At 39.7% G+C, this 17124-nt stretch overlaps 1 protein-coding gene across 5 annotated transcripts in view; it reads left to right on the forward strand.

Moving 5' to 3' along the window:
- Positions 1-16317, forward strand: part of RAD52 (RAD52 homolog, DNA repair protein) — a 23347-nt gene extending 7030 nt beyond the window's left edge. For 3 of the 5 annotated variants that reach the window (XM_069094348.1, XM_069094350.1, XM_069094349.1), the window contains exons 3-11: positions 436-537; positions 1895-1988; positions 2136-2203; positions 2663-2781; positions 3115-3190; positions 6065-6261; positions 8563-8756; positions 12619-12699; positions 14880-15497. In XM_069094348.1, coding sequence (XP_068950449.1) covers positions 436-537; positions 1895-1988; positions 2136-2203; positions 2663-2781; positions 3115-3190; positions 6065-6261; positions 8563-8756; positions 12619-12699; positions 14880-15118 — 1170 coding nt within the window. In that variant the 3' untranslated portion in view covers positions 15119-15497. Of the gene's footprint in view, positions 1-435; positions 538-1894; positions 1989-2135; positions 2204-2662; positions 2782-3114; positions 3191-6064; positions 6262-8562; positions 8757-12618; positions 12700-12826; positions 12907-14879; positions 15498-15731 lie in introns of those variants that run through there. The other 2 variants (XM_069094351.1, XM_069094352.1) reach the window with 2 other exon arrangements.
- Positions 16318-17124: the final 807 nt, after the last annotated feature.

Consider the following 17124-nt stretch of genomic DNA (forward strand, 5'->3'; position numbering starts at 1 on the left):
GTAGTAGTAGTAGTAGTAGTAGTAGTAGTAGTAGTAGTAGTAGTAGTGGTAGTAGTGGTAGTGGTAGTAGTGGTAGTGGTAGTAGTAGTAGTATCACCTATTAGATTGTCATTTTCTTGAGGGCACAAGCCACAGTTTATTATCTTTACTTCTTTCATATTGCCTGACAGGGGCTTGCACATGGTATTCAAGGAACTTATGATGAATGAATGAATTGAATGAAGTTTTATGGGTGGAAAGTGTATTTAGGGAGGGAAAGAGAAGAAAAAATTGTGTACATTGGAAAGGAAGAATTCCAGATTTCTCTTCATTTCTTATATTTTTCATCTCTGAAGTTTAAGGTCTTAGTTCTCTTTGCTTAAGAGCAGTGCATCGGGGATTATGAGTATGGTGAGAATACTGAAAAAAATTAATTTATCTGCTTTACATTTTTAGTACCAGTACACAGCAGATGAATACCAGGCCATCCAGAATGCTTTGAGACAAAGACTGGGCCCCGAATACATCAGTAGCCGACAAGCTGGGGGTGGCCAAAAGGTAAAAAAAAATTATGTCTTGAAAGCTGTCATCTCTGTGGCCTTAGCAGCAAGAATATGGGGATCTCAGAAGCTCCTGTTGCTTTTCTAGTGTCTTCTGTGTCCAGATAGACCTAGAAGACCATTTCTCTTCTGAACATAGATATTTTCCAGTTCCTCAGAGAAAGAGGCTTGTGGCTCCTGAGACCCAACTGGACATCTTTTAATTTCTTCCTGTTTCATCTCCCCTTACCATTTACTGTCTACTTTAACTTCTGATATTTAACTTATCTTCTGGTTAGATTAGTTCTTTTGGAAGATATTCTGTACTGGCAGCTGAAGGATATGTGATCTCTTTTATTTCTTTCTTCTGCACTTCCTCCTTTTCCCCCAAGGTTGTTGTGAGGATCAAATAAAACTTCTTTTCAGTGTAGCTTTGTTTTATTTAAAACACACATGTATCCTATTTCAGTGTCTTACATGGAAGTCCTAGTCTAATGCCTTATTATGGCTAGGATATAACCCTTGTTCTCAAAGCAGGATGAACTGTGGTATATCTGCCAGTCAGGAAAGATTTTGGGTATGAGCCTGACAATAGCTTTTGTCTGTCATCTGAGGGCCATCCTAACTAAAAGGGAAAGATGCCGCAGTGCCTTCTGAAGACCATCTACTAAGTCATAGAGGGGCTTCAGTCTGCGTTGTAGGAAGGAACAGCCAAATCGACAGAATCACAGATCGTTCAGATATCCCAGTAGATCAGACAGATGTGCAAGGGTAGTAGCCTTGTTGTTGATTTTGAAGGCTGCTAAGTTAGAGAGGCTTTGAATATGTCTGTCATCTGAAATCCTAGTTCAGTTTGGAGATTCATTACAAGAACATTGCATATCAGGTGGTGATTTCCCTTGACCACAGAAACTTTGAAGCAGCAAGGGAAAGCAAGACTTTAAAAGATGTGTACTTTCATCAGTGTCGAGTACCCTCTCCACTGATTCACATTATTACCATTTTGCAATTTAGAAAATGGCCCTAATGATTTGGTGTGGCTAAAACTACCAGCATCCTGAGGATGAATATTCCCAGATTTAATTAGATTGACCTTCAGGTGACACATACATAATACAAAGGCAAAGCCTTCAAGAATTCAGGGCTATCTCCTTGCCATGATACACTTTGTGCCACTTTTTGGGAGATTGGTATTAATATTTTCACTGTCACTCTGGCAGACCATTAATTAATTCTCACTGCTTCAGATCAGGCAGTCCTTTCAAGTATGCTAGATACAGATTTGTCTGGAATGTTCAGGAGTTAGCGTCTGAGGTATAATTTAGTTTATATTGAGGTGTGGCGATGGATTTTCATCACGTTTTTTCTGCCCTCAGGTCTGTTACATTGAAGGTCATAGGGTCATCAGTCTGGCCAATGAAATGTTTGGCTACAATGGCTGGGCGCATTCTATCACACAGCAAAATGTGGGTGAGTGTGCTGCTTGGTAGTGAAGACCTCTGGTTCATACTTCTTCCTATTCTGGAGTTGGCAAGCTTCTAGATGGGCTGAGTGTGAATGCAAAGTGGGACCTAGATTCTGGCATTCTGTGTAACTCTGTCTACTTCTTATTCTCAGATTTTGTTGACCTCAATAATGGCAAGTTCTATGTGGGAGTCTGTGCATTTGTGAAGGTCCAGCTAAAGGTGAGGGAAGTTTTGTGACCATGGGTGAGTTACTTAACCTCTCTCAGTCTCCATATACTCTTCCATAAAATAGGGATAATATTTACCTCACAGGGTTGTTATAAAGTAAAGAAATAAGTTATAAAGTAAATAAATAAATAAAGCAAATAAATAAGTAAAATGTTTTGTAAACCTTAAAGTGTGATATAAATATCAGCCATTTAAAAATAAAAGTGAAGGAAATGCCACTTGCGTGAACTTTGTGGGTAGGGTTGGAATCAGTGGAAAGATCTCTAGATTATTGCACATGATTAAAATCCCACAGCATCTTCCAGAGCTCTCAGACTGGGCCTGGTTGCATGACAACAGGCTTTCCTGAAGTTTTGGGCTGTGTCCAAGCCAGTGTTTCTTAGGACAAGGACAGCTTTGTGATCCAGAGGGTGGGATGCAGTCTCTTATGTTTTAACTCCTCTCTCCCAGGATGGTTCATATCATGAAGATGTGGGTTATGGTGTTAGTGAGGGCCTGAAGTCAAAGGCCTTGTCTTTGGAGAAGGCGAGAAAGGAGGCAGTGACAGATGGATTGAAGCGAGCACTCAGGTAAGCTAGATGGGTTTTGGTCAAAGACTACTTACTTCTAACACCTGCTTTCAAAGGTTGACCTTTTGAGCTCTACAGCATAATGGAATTAGAGGGTTTCTTTGGATCCTAGGCCCCAAATTACAAAAGGTATAATAGGTCCCCAGTAGTAGACCTTCTGGGATCTAAGTTAAATCTGCTGGAATTCAGGAGCACTTATCTGTAAATGAAGTTATGAATACTTGCATTACCTTCCTCATAAGGTGGTAGTGAGAGAAACTATTATTATTACTATTCAAAAGTAGTATTCCTACCCTGCAGGCTTACATGTTCCATTTCTCTTTTTATTTCCAGGTGTTTTGGGAATGCTCTTGGGAACTGTATCTTGGATAAGGATTATCTGCGTTCTTTAAACACGCTTCCACGACAGGTGTGTGAGAAATTACGCTGCAGATGGGAAAGGGAAAATGGACATAATTTTGCCTGTTGTGGCAAATTCAAATTCATGACCCAGTCTTTCTATGACTGGGGAGATTCCAAATCCACTTGTTGAGAAAACTAAGATGGTAGGTCTATACAAAGAACATGATAATGGTGGAAGAAGAGGAAACTCAAAGGAATCCTTCAGCAGCTCCAAGTAAAATTTTTTATAGATTGTCTTAACCAGAGATAAGCCCACTTTCCTTTTTCAATGATATGTAAAGGGACAAAAATTGAGTAGCAGGAAAAAGGAAGAGAGCAGAGAGCAGGATTCATGGGCATCAGTCCCCTTGGTTATAATTTTGACCAGAGAGGAGCAAATGGGAAAACTGAATTTTTTGAGGTGACCAGTTTGGATTTTATGGTATTCTATCTGGAAACACTGCTGAAGTGGAGAAGAGGATTTTCTTGCTATATACTTAAAGTAATTCTTTGACAGGATATTTTATATTCAGGAGTTTAATGAACAAAATGTGATGCATTGCTGGACAGGGATCACACTAGGAAATTAATCACAGTCACTGCAGAGTGCATATTCTTCAGGTTACAGTGCAAAACTGAAGAAAAGCAACTCTTGGTTGCTTTGAATTAGCCAGAATAGTAATGACCTGTAATTTTGGCCCATATTTGCCCTGCTGTGTTTCTATCAAGAAAGACATTCAACAACTATTTATTAAGCATTTGGTGCTATTGAAAGAAAGACTAGGGGTGGCTAGGTGGCACAGTGAGTAAGAGCACCAGCCCTGGAGTCGGGAGGACCCGGGATCGGTTCTGGCCTCAGATACTTAACACCCACACAAAATAACTGGCCGTGTAACCTTGGGCAAGTTACTTAACCCAAACTGCTTTTTTTTTTTTTAAAAAGGAAGACTAAAAATGAAATAATCTCTGCCCTTAGGGATTCATTCTTCTAGGTCTATAAAATGTTACACAGGCATGGAATTGCAAGGTAGCACTGGAACTGAGCCTTGAAGGATGAGTGATTGTGAAATGTAGCGATGAGGTAGAAGTGCATTCAAAGTGTGGGAGGCTCCATGTAAGAATGTCAGCAGGAACAGAAAGCTTGTAATCTGGGAGAGACCTCAGCAGCCATCTGGTCTAACCTGTACTTGAGATGAAATGTTAATTAGAGGAATGCCTGCAGTAATACAGTTTGGCTAGAATTTAACATTAGTGAAAAGGAATGCTGTGAAATAAGGTTGGACAGGTAAGTTGGAACCAGACTATAGAAGTTCCAGGTTGAGGATTTGTATTTTTATCCTAGAGACAATAGAGAACCACGGATAGTTTGTGAGTAAGGGAGTGACATCATGAAACCTATACCTTAGGAAGTCCTGTGGAGAATAGATTAGAGAAGAGAGAGATAAGAAGCAGGGAAACCAGTTCTTAGACTGTTTAATGGTCCAAGTAAGATGTGATAAGGACCTGAATTAGTGTGATAACTGAGTAAAGAGAAATGCAGAGACTGGAGAAATGTTGAATTGACAAAAATTGGCAGTGGATTGGATGATGGGAGTGAGGGAGAAGTAAGAGTCATGGATGCCTGAGGTTGTAAACTTTGGTAACTTGCAACTGTACCTAATTATTGCTGTGAATGTGGACAAAAATAGGGAAGTTTGGAAGTTTCCATGTGGTTTTAGGAGGAAGGATGATGAGTTTGGCATATGTTGAGGGATCATCTGAAAGTCTGCTTGTTTGCTGGTCATGTAGGGTTGGAATCAGGAGAGAGATTAAGTTTGGATATGTAGATTTAGAAGAGAGAGAAAGAGAATGACCTGGTGTCATTCATACTTAGGGGTCAGACTGAAAAAGAATGGTCAGACCAGGTAGGAGACTGAGAAACTGGTACTTGTCAGTGTCAAAAGCTATAGAAAGGCAAGGAGGACAAGGATTGAGAAAAGACATCAAAAAACAAAGCAGTTGAGAGATTATTGGTAACCTCTCAGGGAACAATTTTAGTTGAGTGGTAGGGTCAGAAACCAGATTGCAAGGGTTTAAAAATTGATTGGGTAGTGAAGAAATAAAGGTAGAGAGTAGACTAATTTTTTCTTAGTAGGAATTTGGCAGTAAAGGGGTTTAGCTTGAGAGGATATCAGGTGAAGGTGGTTTTTTTAAGGATAGAGGAGCCAAGAGTTAAGGAGTGATTGCAGATGAGAAAGAGGAAAAGTCAGTGATTATTGGGACAAGTTGGCAAGGTATGGGAGCATTTGGGATCAAATGAAATAAAGGGGTTATCTATGGCAAGGAGAAAGACCATCTTTTTTGAGGGACTTGAGGAAAGGAGATGAGAATGGGTGAAGATGAAAAGGGTGTATGGGGTATAGAGTCAAGGAGATGAGGGACTGATTGCCTAGAGGCCTTGTTTTTCTCAATAAAGTAGGAGGCAAAGTCATTTTTTTTGAGATCCGGTGGGGAGAGTGGCATAGGGCTTGATCAGAGGAGGTTTGAGACAACTGGCATTTGTAGCGTTAGAGTCAACTAGGAAAAGAAAAAGTCAATAGAATTGCCACACACCAATGGTGGCCCAGTTTCAGTTAAGAAGCATGAATTTGTAGTGGTCCCTGTAGACAGGGTTGTTTGGCTTCCTCTAGCAGAGAAGATGGTGGGGGTGGTGATAGGGAGTTCAGGCAGAGTGTTTTGTCAGTATGTACTTTGTTATTTGCAGTAAGAGAAACAGAATCCATATGTTGAAAGGAAACATGTCAGTTTCTTAACAAAATATATGATGAAACCCTTGGCTTACTTTAACTTTCTCCTGAACTAGAGAAAAGATGGTACAGAGGATTGTAAAATTTGGATGTCATGTTTTTGTTTTTTTCAATAGTTCCCATCTGAACTGGACTTAGCAAATATCAAAAGACAGGACTTTGAACCCTCTGTAGAGCAGACAAGATATAACAGCTGCCTTAAGAACATGGCTCCTGCACCCCCGCAGGCTAAGGAGGTGATGTCCCTTTGTGGAACAGGTTGCACAGAGGCTCCTGCTGTCGTGGCAGAGGGAGAACCAGGAAGTGGCTCATGGTAGGGGACCCTCAACTCCCTCATCTTTCTTCTGTCCCTTTCTCTTCCTGTTACTCATACTGGGGACTTCTAATTCCTATCATCAGAACTCTTTTAGCCTCTATGTAATAGAGAAACAGACTTATGCTTTCTCTCTTTTCCTCTTTCTTTTTTTTTTTATTAATTTGTTTACTTTTAGTTTACAAGATTCATTACCACAACTACTTGAGTTTCAAATTTTCTCTCCCTCCCCACCGCGCCCCGCCCCATTGGTGGCATACAATCAAGTATAGTATCTGCAAATACTTTCACATTAGGCATTAGTCATGTTATAAAGAAGGATTGTAACAGGTGGAATGAAGAATGGGAAAGAGGAAACAAAACCAAACAAGAAGAGGAAAAAGGGCAGATAGTTTGCTTCAATCTGGGTTCAATCGCAGTTCTTTCTCTGGATGTAAGCATCTCTCTCCATCATGAATCTTAGGTTTGACTTATGTCTCTGGATTGCTGAAAAGAGTCTGGTTTATCAAAGTTGGTCGTCATACATACATTGTCTGTAATTGTGTACAAATTCCTCCTGGCTCTACTCTTTTCACTCAGCATCAGTTTGTATAAGCCTTTCCATGTAAGTCGATCTGCTCCTCATTTCTTACTGCACAATAGTATTCCATGACATGCATATACCAACTTGTTCAGCCATTTCCCAATTGATGAGCACCTCCTTAATTTCCAGTTCTTTGCTACCACAAAAAGAGCTGCTATAAATATTTTTGTATATATGGGTCTTTTCCCCACTTCTATGATCTCTCTGGGATACAACCCTAGAAGTGGTATTGCTGGGTCAAAGGGTATGAAATTATTTATAGCCCTTTGGGCATAGTTCCAGATTGCTTTCCAGAATGGTTGGATCAGTTCACAACTCCACCAGCAATGCATTAGTGTTCCAATTTGTCCACATACATCATTTGTCATTTTCCTGTTTTGTCACCTTAGCCAATCTGACTGGTGAGATGTGGTACCTCAGAGTTGTTTTGATTTGCATTTCTCTAATCAGTAGTGATTTAGAGCATTTCTTCATGTGCTTATAGGTATCTTTAATTTCTTTCTCTGAAAACTGACTGTTCATATCCTTTGACCATTTATCAATTGGGGAATGACTTATATACTTATAGATTTGACTCAATTCTCTGTATATTTTAGAAATGAATCCTTTATCAGAGACATAGATTGTAAAAATTCTTTCCCAATTTCCCACCTCCCTCTTAATCTTGGTTACATTGGCTTTGTTTGTACAGAAGCTTTTCAATTTAATGTAATCAAAATTATCCATTTGCATTTTATAATGCTCTCTAATTCTTGTTTAGTCATAAAGTCTTTCCCTCTCCACAAATCTAACAGGTAAACTATTGCTTGCTTTCCCAGATTGCTTACAGTATCAACCTTTATACCTAGATCATGCGCCCATTTAGACTTGATTTTTATATTCCAGTTTTCCCAGCAGTTTTTGTCAAATAGTGAATTCTTATCCCCAAAACTGGGGTCTTTGGGTTTATTAAACAATAGATTACTATAGTCATTGACTGCTGAATCTTGTGTGCCTAATCTATTCCATTAATCCACTACTCTATTCCTTAGCCAGTACCAAGCAGTTTTGATGATGGCTGCTTTATAATACAGATTGAAATCTGGTATAGCTAGTCCACCTTCCCTAGCATTTCTTTTCATTCATTCCCTTGATATTCTGGACTGTTTATTCTTCCAAATGAATTTTGTTACTATTTTTTCTAGCTCTATAAAGTAGTATTTTGGTAAATTGATTGGTATGGCACTAAATATATCATTTAATTTAGGTGAAATTGTCATTTTTATTATATTAGTTCGACCCAGCAATTGATATTTTTCCTGTTAGTTAGATCTGACTTAATTTGTGTGAAGTGTTTTGTAGTTGTGATCATATAGATCCTGGGTTTGTTTTGGCATGTAGATTCCCAAATATTTTATAATGTCTACAGTAACTTTAAATGGGATTTCTTTTTCTATGTCTTGCTGTTGAATTTCATTGGAAATATATAGGAATGCCGAGGATTTATGTGGGTTTATTTTATATCCTGCAACTTTGCCAAATTTACTTATTGTCTCAAGTAGTTTTTTACTTGATTCTCTAGGATTCTCTAAGTATATCATCATATCATCTGCAAAGAGTGATAGCTTGGTCTCTTCTTTGCCTGATTTGATTACTTTGATTTATTTTTCTTCTCTAATTGCTACTGCTAACATTTCTAGTACCAGATTGAATAAGAGGGTCTTTTACTCTTTCTAAAGCAGAAACATCTTGTCCTTTGATGGGGATGCTACATACCAGCGGAAACTTCGGCAAAAGCAGCTGCAGCAGGAGTTCCGGAAGCAGATGGAGAAGCAGCAGCAGCAGGATCAAATAGCAGCTCCTTCCGGGGAATTTCAGAGTCATAGTATGTCAGAAAAGTCAGCAGCAGAGCCCTTGAGGACAAAGAGAGAAGGTGCACAGGGATGATGGGAGGCCATGTCGCTTCTAGTGGGCATTTCTTAAGTGCCTGCTGTGTTCCAGGCCCCATACTAGGGGGAATAAAGACTAAGAGGCAAATAATCACTACTCATAAGGAGTATTTTTACTTTTTTATGGGGAAACAAAAAGCACATATATAAAATACGTGCAGGTCAAATCTAAAGAGAAGAAATACAAGTAAAATAAGGTAATTGAAGGGGACGTTCACATAGAAGGTTGTACTTGAGCTGTGTCTTAAAGGAAGGGAGGAATACTCTGAGGCAGAAGTGAAAAGGCATTCCAGGCATGGGGAGGAAGTTCAAGTTAGAGACAGTGCTGCATATGAAGAACAGAACTTGGAAAACATCCACATCTGGAGAGTGAACTGGATGATGAGTCAGCAAAGGGGCCTTAGGCGCAGTCAGACACTTTAGGTGGAGAACCAGGAGAGAGCAGTGTCATGAGAGCCCAGAGGAGAGAGTATCCAGGAGTATGCAGCAGAGAGGTCAAATAGGCTGAGAAAATATCATCAGATGTAGCAATTAAGAGATTATTGGTAATATTGGAGAGGACAATTTCATTTGAGTGAAGAGGCTGGAAGCCAGAGTGCAAAGTGTTTAGAAAGAGGAAGAAGAGAGGCAGGGAGTGTAGACAGTTTTTATTAGGAGTTTGGCTGAGAATGAGAAAGAAAGATAGAGAATCAATCAACAAACATTTATTAAGTGCCTACTATGTGCCAGGAATTGTACTGAGTGTTGGGGTAACAAGAAGTTAAAAGATGATCCCTTCCCTCAGGAGCTTATGAATTGGGAAGACAACCTGCAAACCAATACACACAAACAAGTTATCTACAGGATAAATAGGAAATAATTAAAAGAGGGAGCGCACTGGAATCAAGAGAGTTTGAGGAATGTTTCTTGTAGAACGTGGGATTTTAGTTGGGACTTCAAAGGAAGCCAGGGATGTCAGTACTCTGAAAAGAGGAGGGAGAGTATCCTAGGCACGGAGAGTGTCTTGTTTGTGGAACAGCTAGGTGGCTGGTGTCACTAGATTGAAGGAGGAAGTCAGACACTAAGGTGTAAGAAGATTGGAAATAGGAGGGGCCTTTGAATGACAGAGCATTTTGTTTTTGATTCTGGAGGAGATAAGGAGCCACAGGAATTTATTGAGGAGGGTGGGGAAGGTGACATTAACAGACTTGTGTTTTGGAAAATTATTTTGGTGACTGATGCCTTGACGGTGTGATAGAGTCTGCTGAAAGATTTTTTAGGATGGTCATGTTTGAAGGTTGTAGAGAAGGAACCACTAAGTAGGAAGAGATTGAAGATGAGAGAGAGGAGGAATGATTGATGATAATTTTTTCTGGAGCAGAAAGGAAGAGAATAGAATCAAGGGTATATGGAGAGGTGTCAGCCTACACCACATGAGAAGGACTACCTCATCATCAGCGACTGGGGGAAAGGAACAGAGCTGTGGATGATGTCAGGCGAAGGGGAGAAGACAGATCTTATGTTGAATAGCTTACATTTTTGCAATAAAGTAAGAGGCAAGGTTCTCAGCTGAACGAGTTGGGGAAGGAAGAATAATGGGAGACTTGAGAAGAGAAGTTTTAGAACCACTTCTGAAGGAGGTGATTTAGGAAATCAATGAGGAATAAAATGAAAATAAAAGGTGGTATCTAGGTGGTATAGTGAATAGAGCTGTGGACTTACGAGTCAAGAGGATCTGTAGTCAAGTCTTACCTCAGACATTAACTATAAGACCATGGACAAGTCACTTAACCTCTATGAGGTTACTTAACCTTAGTTTCCTCATCTGTAAAATGGGATTAATAATAGTACCAATGTCACAGGGTTGTTATGAGGACCAAAAGAGAGAAAAATGTAAAGCACTTTACAAATCTTAAAGTGCTATTATAATAATTATTAAAAGGATTGTTTTTCTATATAACATGGATTTTTAGTGTAGTTCATTAGCATGGTCCAGTTGCACTCAGCAGCCAGTTAGCAGGAGCAGAGAAGACAGATGGTGGGAGTAAACCAAGGTTGGGGTTTGGAAAGGATGAGCAATGATAGGATGAGCAGGGGGAGGAATTTGAAAGTTGATGGTAGTATAGAATTGATTTAGTTAACTCTAAGATTTCAGATTGGGAAGGAAGAAAAGTCAAGTCAAATCAGTGATAATGGTCTGAGGAAGTAGGAAGCGTAGAGGAAGGAGAGGTCAATGAAGGTGAAGAATAGGAGGGGTGAGGCGAGATGGAATGGTAGGAAGCTATGGTCATACAAAGCAATTCAGAAAAGGAAGGTATCGTCATGTAAAATAATGTGATTATGTCTTATAGTAGTTGTTTGATGAACTCAAAACCAGACTTAACCACAAGATATAGATAGGGCAAATAGGAAGGAAGCACAGAATTCTCAGAATTGGAAGAGACCTCAGAAACTATTTACTTCAACCTGTATTTGAAAAGGATTTTATGTGAAGAAATTGCAGTCGTTAAGATGTCCTTTTCAGGAGTCAAGACTTCTTTCATCCAGCACCCAGCGTTTTTTTTGGGAGTTAGGGATGCCTCTATTCATAGGGATGGTCTTCAATATGAAAAGAATCTCACAGTAACAGTGCAGGGTATGGAGAATGGAGTATTGACTTTCTACAGATTACACTGTCACCTCAGGATGAAATCTGGTATCCCATTTAACTCCGTTTACTTCTACAGACATTTATTAAACACTCTGACAAGAGTTTTAAGACACAAAGCCCTCAGTTATGTTCTAAATTGTGGGGATAAAATTTGTATATTTGTGTGTGGTGCATGTGCATGCATGCATGTATCTAGCAAGGTAATGAATGGTAATTGGAGGAGGAGGAGGGGAGCATTAACAGCCAAAGGATTAATTAGGGTGAAAAATTGCACCTAAGCCAAGCCTTGAATTCGAGGAAGGATTCTGAAAGTAAGTGTACCTTCTAGGCACTGGGGATGCCATATGCAAATATAGACATGGGAGACGGAATGTCTTTGGCTGGAATGAAGAGTGTATGCAGTGGAGTAATATGGAAAAAGAACTGGAAAGTCATTTGAAATTAGGTTGTGGAGGGCTTTAAATGGGAAGCTGAGGAGACCATCGGGACGTCAGACCTGTGCCTTACACAAAATATTTTGGTAGCTCCACAGAAGATGATTTGGAGAAGAAAGAGTTGGAAAGCAGGGAGACTGATGATCAATATGTATTTATGGCTTATTCTGAATAGTTCAAGTGAGAGGCAACGAAGACTTGAACTACCAGGGTGACTGATGACTGTATTCGTGGAGAGAAGGGGAGAGATGAAAGCCATTGCAGGTAGAATTTATAAGAATTAAGCAACTAATTTGGATATGGGTAAAGTTGAGACAGAAGAAGAGTGAAGAATGATTCGACTTGTCCCATACCAGCCGATTCTTAGCTCAGCTTTTTGTGAGAGTTCTTTGTACTTGAGATTCATAAATGAGCTCCATATTTGGGTTTCCTCCTTATACCTCAAAGATATTTCAGAGGTATTAGGAAGTAGAATAAGCTTTCCTTCCCAAGTCTTTCTGCACTACAATTCTTTCTCATTTTATTGTTGAAGGAAGAAATAATTGTTTCCCTTTTGTGAGGGGAAAAAACAAGACTATTAACTGTAGACTTGAGGTGGGTAGAGCAGAAAGAAGAATGAAGTGGCAGTCAAAAGAACTGGGCTTGTGACCTGGCATGATCTTAGCTTGCTTAAGATTCTCTTCTTTTGGTCATTTACTAGATTAAAAGTAAGATATAAAATTGCAGAGATTGTTTCCAGCTCTGATTCTCTGCTTTGCCTTTTCTCTTTTGTTCATACCAAAGGACTTGGAGTCCCTCCCTTGAAGCACAGTACTCCTGTGGTTTCTATGCCAGGACCACTCACTGAGGAAGAATTCCTTGAAGGTCAGTAGCTAAATCCTGTTATGAAGAGATGTTGCTATTTTTAGAATGTGGGTGGGCAAGTGGAATGAATAGACTTTTGGTAAAGACTATTCTTCTGTAAGACTTTCAAAAATACTTTTGTTTTTAGTGACTTTTGGAAATGCCTTGGAAGAGCGGAAAAGGGGGGAGCACCAGATTATGGATGTACAGGAATTCCAGTTTCCAAAAGTAGGCATTCAATATATTCACCACTTAATGGAAGGGCTAACTTAGTTATAGATATATATGGGGGAGATAGAGACAAGTTCTTAGAATCTGGAAGGCCACAACCAGAATTCAAGTTCTGACTCTGACATCTCAGTTCTTCATTAGTTGAGAGAGTTTCCTTCTGGAGAATTCTCAATACCAGTGAAATCACAGATCTGGCCAAAACTAAAGAAAAAAAATAATAGAAATTGGTTGTAGGTTGTAGGTAGAAGGGGTGACGGCGCGGCTAAGTGGCACAGTGAGAAAGAGCGCCGGCCCCGGAGTTGGGAGGACCCGGGATCGGTTCCAGCCTCAGATACTTCACACCCACACACAAAAAACTGGCTGTGTAACCTTGGGTAAGTTACTTAACCCCTATTGTTTAAAAAAAAAAAAAGATATTGGTTGTAGGTAGAAGAGGAAAAAACAGTTTGGCAAAAATGAGGGATAGACTATATCTCATACCATATACCAAGGTCAAAATGGGTATGTGATTTAGACATACAGGGTAATATCATTAAAAAATTAGGGGAACGTGGAAAAAGTTACCTGTCAGGTCTATGGATAAGGGAAGACTTTATGACTAAACGAGATAGAGAAGATAATAGGAGGTAAAAATGGATAATTTCAGTTACATTAAATTAAAAATTAAAAAAGGTTTTGCACAAACAAAACTAATACAACCAAAGTTAGAAGGAAAGCAGGGAATTGGGGGGGAAATTTACAGCAAATTTGTCTGATAAAGACCTCATTCCTCAAATATATAGGTAACCGAGCCAAATTTATAAAACTAAGAGCCATTCCAAATGGTCACAGGATATAGACAAGCAGTTTTTAGAAGAAGAAATCAAAGCTATCTATAGTCATGAAAAAATGCTCTCAAGATCACTCTTAGAGAAATTCAGATTCAAACAACTCTGAGGTACCACCTCACCCCTGTAAGATTGGGTAACATGTCAGAAAAGGAAAATGTAGGGACACTAGTGCACTATAGTGGAGTTGTGAACTGATTCAACCAATCTGGAGAATGATTTGGAACTATGCCCAAAGGGCTGTAAAACTGTACAGATCCTTTGATCCAGCAATATTACTACTAGGTCTGTATCCCAAAGATATTTTAAAAGGAAAGGGCCCTAGATATACAAAAATATTTGAAGTAACTCTTTGATGGCAAAGAATTGGAAATTGAGGGGATGCCCATCAGTTGGGGAATGGCTGAACAAGTTGTGGTATATGATTGTGATAGAATATTATTGTGCTATAAGAAATGACAAGGGGGATGGTTTCAGAGTCTGGGAAGTCTTAAATGAACTGATGCAAAGTGAAATGAGCAGAACCTGGAGACCATTGTATACAGTAACAGCAATAGTCGGGATAATCAACTTCGAAGAACTTAGCTACTCTGATCAATACAATGGTCCAAGACAATTGCAAAAGACGAAAAAGGCTACCTACCTCCAGAGAGAGAACCAATGAACTTTTAGTGGAGGCATATATTTTTTTCTTTCTTGTTTTTTTCCCCAACATGGCTAATATGGAATTATATTTTGCATGACTTCACATGTGTAATGGGTATCAATCATATTATATGCCTTTTCAGTGGTTAGGCTGGAGAGAGGGAGGGAACTTGGAACTTGAAATTTAAAAAAAATTATTAAAAAAAAAGAATGAGAAGAGGTAGGTAGGATTCATATTGCTCTGGTTCCTAAAAGTTATCACAGAGATACCCAGATAGGCAAATTGCTTTGTCACCTGACATTTACCCTAACCAAAACAGATACTTCATCTGCATGATCAGTACATATTTATAGGCCCTCCTTTTCTCTATTTTCTGTCAATGTGGCTTAAGAGTGTTAAATTCTTCTGGGAGTAGCAAATTAACTGATCAAAAGAAATGTGTGAAACCCATTACCTTCCTGTGGATGTATTTTGTTGTAATCTTTGTGTATCTATAGATGACCATGAAATGTGGGAACTCCCTTTGGATGTAGCAGGCATCAATGCCGGACAGCCTGTGCTGAGGGAAGGTCCCCGTTCATCCCACGCCCCTGCCATGCCTGCTTTAAAGAATCACGTGACAGCCTGGGACAAGCTCAGCCACCAGAGGCCCTCGATGTCAGGTGCTGGGAGCATGCAGAATAGGGAAGGTCCAGGGCTCTGTCCCAAGTTTAGCAAAGACTCCTGCAATCCATAGCAGAAGCAGCATGAGAGGGGAAGGGAACACTGCTCTGACTTGTTCAACCAGGGCTCTGGTTTGGGGCCGACCTACTCTTCCTTGTTAACATTCTGCCTCTTCTGTTCCAGTAGAGAATTCAGTCCTCCTAGGGCAGGGCATGTTTCACTTCTGTCTTTGTGCCCTGAGGTTTACTTACCATTTAATACTGTATATATTCCTTCTGGTAAAATGCAAGCTTCTTGAGAGCAACTGTTTAATTTTTGGCTTTGTGTCCTTAGCACCTCTGTAAGTGCTTTGCATGAAGTAGATACTTAATGTTTGCCTAATTGAATTGGCATCTTATTCCCCTACAATGCTCTGCTCTGTGAAACTCATCTAAACATTAGATTTTCTCTAACATGGTTCTGCACACGGTCACTGTTGTTATCCTTTGATCACTTGAGTATCAACTGTGGGTGGGTGTGAAGCTAATGTATGTTCTGTTCATTTAGCTTCTTACCATTATGTTCTTAGAGCCACAGTAGTGTTGAGGGGGAGTCAACTAATAGCTGGTTGTTGTTTATATCTGTGTGTATTTAACATATTATTTTCAGACCACAACATTTGATCAGTTTCTTTTAATTTTCCACAGGGAATTGTAGCCCTTACAGGAAGAGCCAGGGCCTGAAGAAAAGAAAATTGGATTCCCATTAACTAGGGTCTGGAAACCTTAAGATACTGGGGCCTTATAAGGACCTAGGAAAATACCAGAAGGAGGCCATGCAGAAGGGCACTTTACCTCATTCATGGCCCTGAGTTAGAATTAGAATCAATTAAGTTCCCTACAGTTCTCTCCCAGGGACACAAGTCTTATTCCTTTGGATTATCAGACATTAGTCAAAACATTTTACAGAAGTGATGGTTTTGAAGTACCATCTTGTGAGCCTTGATGCTTTTTTTTTTTAATCTAGCAGATTTCAGTGCCTGTCTTCTAAATAGACTGCAGATAAAACTTAGGAGAAATCACCATTTTTAGGACCCGAGTGCTGTGGAAGGTGTGCCAGTCAGTCAGAGCTGTGTATGGCTTGTAAATGCTTGGTTAAGAGTAGCAGAGTCACCCAGAGAAGCGGTCCTTAGGTGTGAAGGGAAATACCTCTCCTTTTGCTATTGGTCTTTCAGTCTTACCCTTCTTAAGGGCTACATATTTGATAATAAAATGTAGGTTTTATGAATTGCTAGTTGGCAGCTTCCAGCAGTACCTATTTTCTGTTATTATTAAGCATGTTCCCTCAATTAAAAGTGGGAGAACAAGCCAATGTGATACAACCAATGGGTAAAAAACATCTAGAAAACAAAGGTAACCCAGATTTGATGCTTAATACTTCTACTCCCCTTGGGCCATTCATTCTCTCTTCTTCATTTGAGATCATCACTTTTTTATGGTGCCCACAGCCTGCATTTATTTCCTTTAATATCTTGAAGATCAAATACCCGGAAGCACAATCTCTGCCTAAAGGTTACAGACAGCTCAGCTGCAGTAGAAATCTGTCTCAAAAAGCACAGTTGCCTCTTACAGAGCCAGGAAGTTGGCACAGGGGGCTGAGCAACAGCTACTTAAATCTCCACTCCCCATATCTGGAATTAATGTAATAAGGTACTTTTAAAACTTGATTTTCACTAGGAATCTACTTATTGACTTTTCTCATTGCTAGGACTATTCCTTTTGTCTTCTTTTTTCCATTGAACAGTCATTCATAACATTCACTTGTACATTGAGAACCATAGCTGACATTTATGAAGGGACTGTGGCCTATGAAGTACCAGGTTGCCTCACAGGTTCATTTTGAGGACCAAGGCAGATAATGTGCTTTTCAAACTTTAACATGCTATATAAATGCTAATGAGCATTATGATGGTTTTGAGGGTAGGAACTGTTAATGTGTCGTTTCCTGCTCCCCCCCCCCCCCCCCACCCCCCCCCCCCCGACTCCCCACCCCACCCCCCACCCCTCCAGCAACAAACCAAAACACAATAACACCTTGCAT

Source organism: Petaurus breviceps, unplaced genomic scaffold (genome assembly GCF_028583685.1).
Source record: "Petaurus breviceps papuanus isolate PSGF00001 unplaced genomic scaffold, PetGlider_PUasm1.0 216, whole genome shotgun sequence".
Classification (NCBI taxonomy): domain Eukaryota; kingdom Metazoa; phylum Chordata; class Mammalia; order Diprotodontia; family Petauridae; genus Petaurus; species Petaurus breviceps.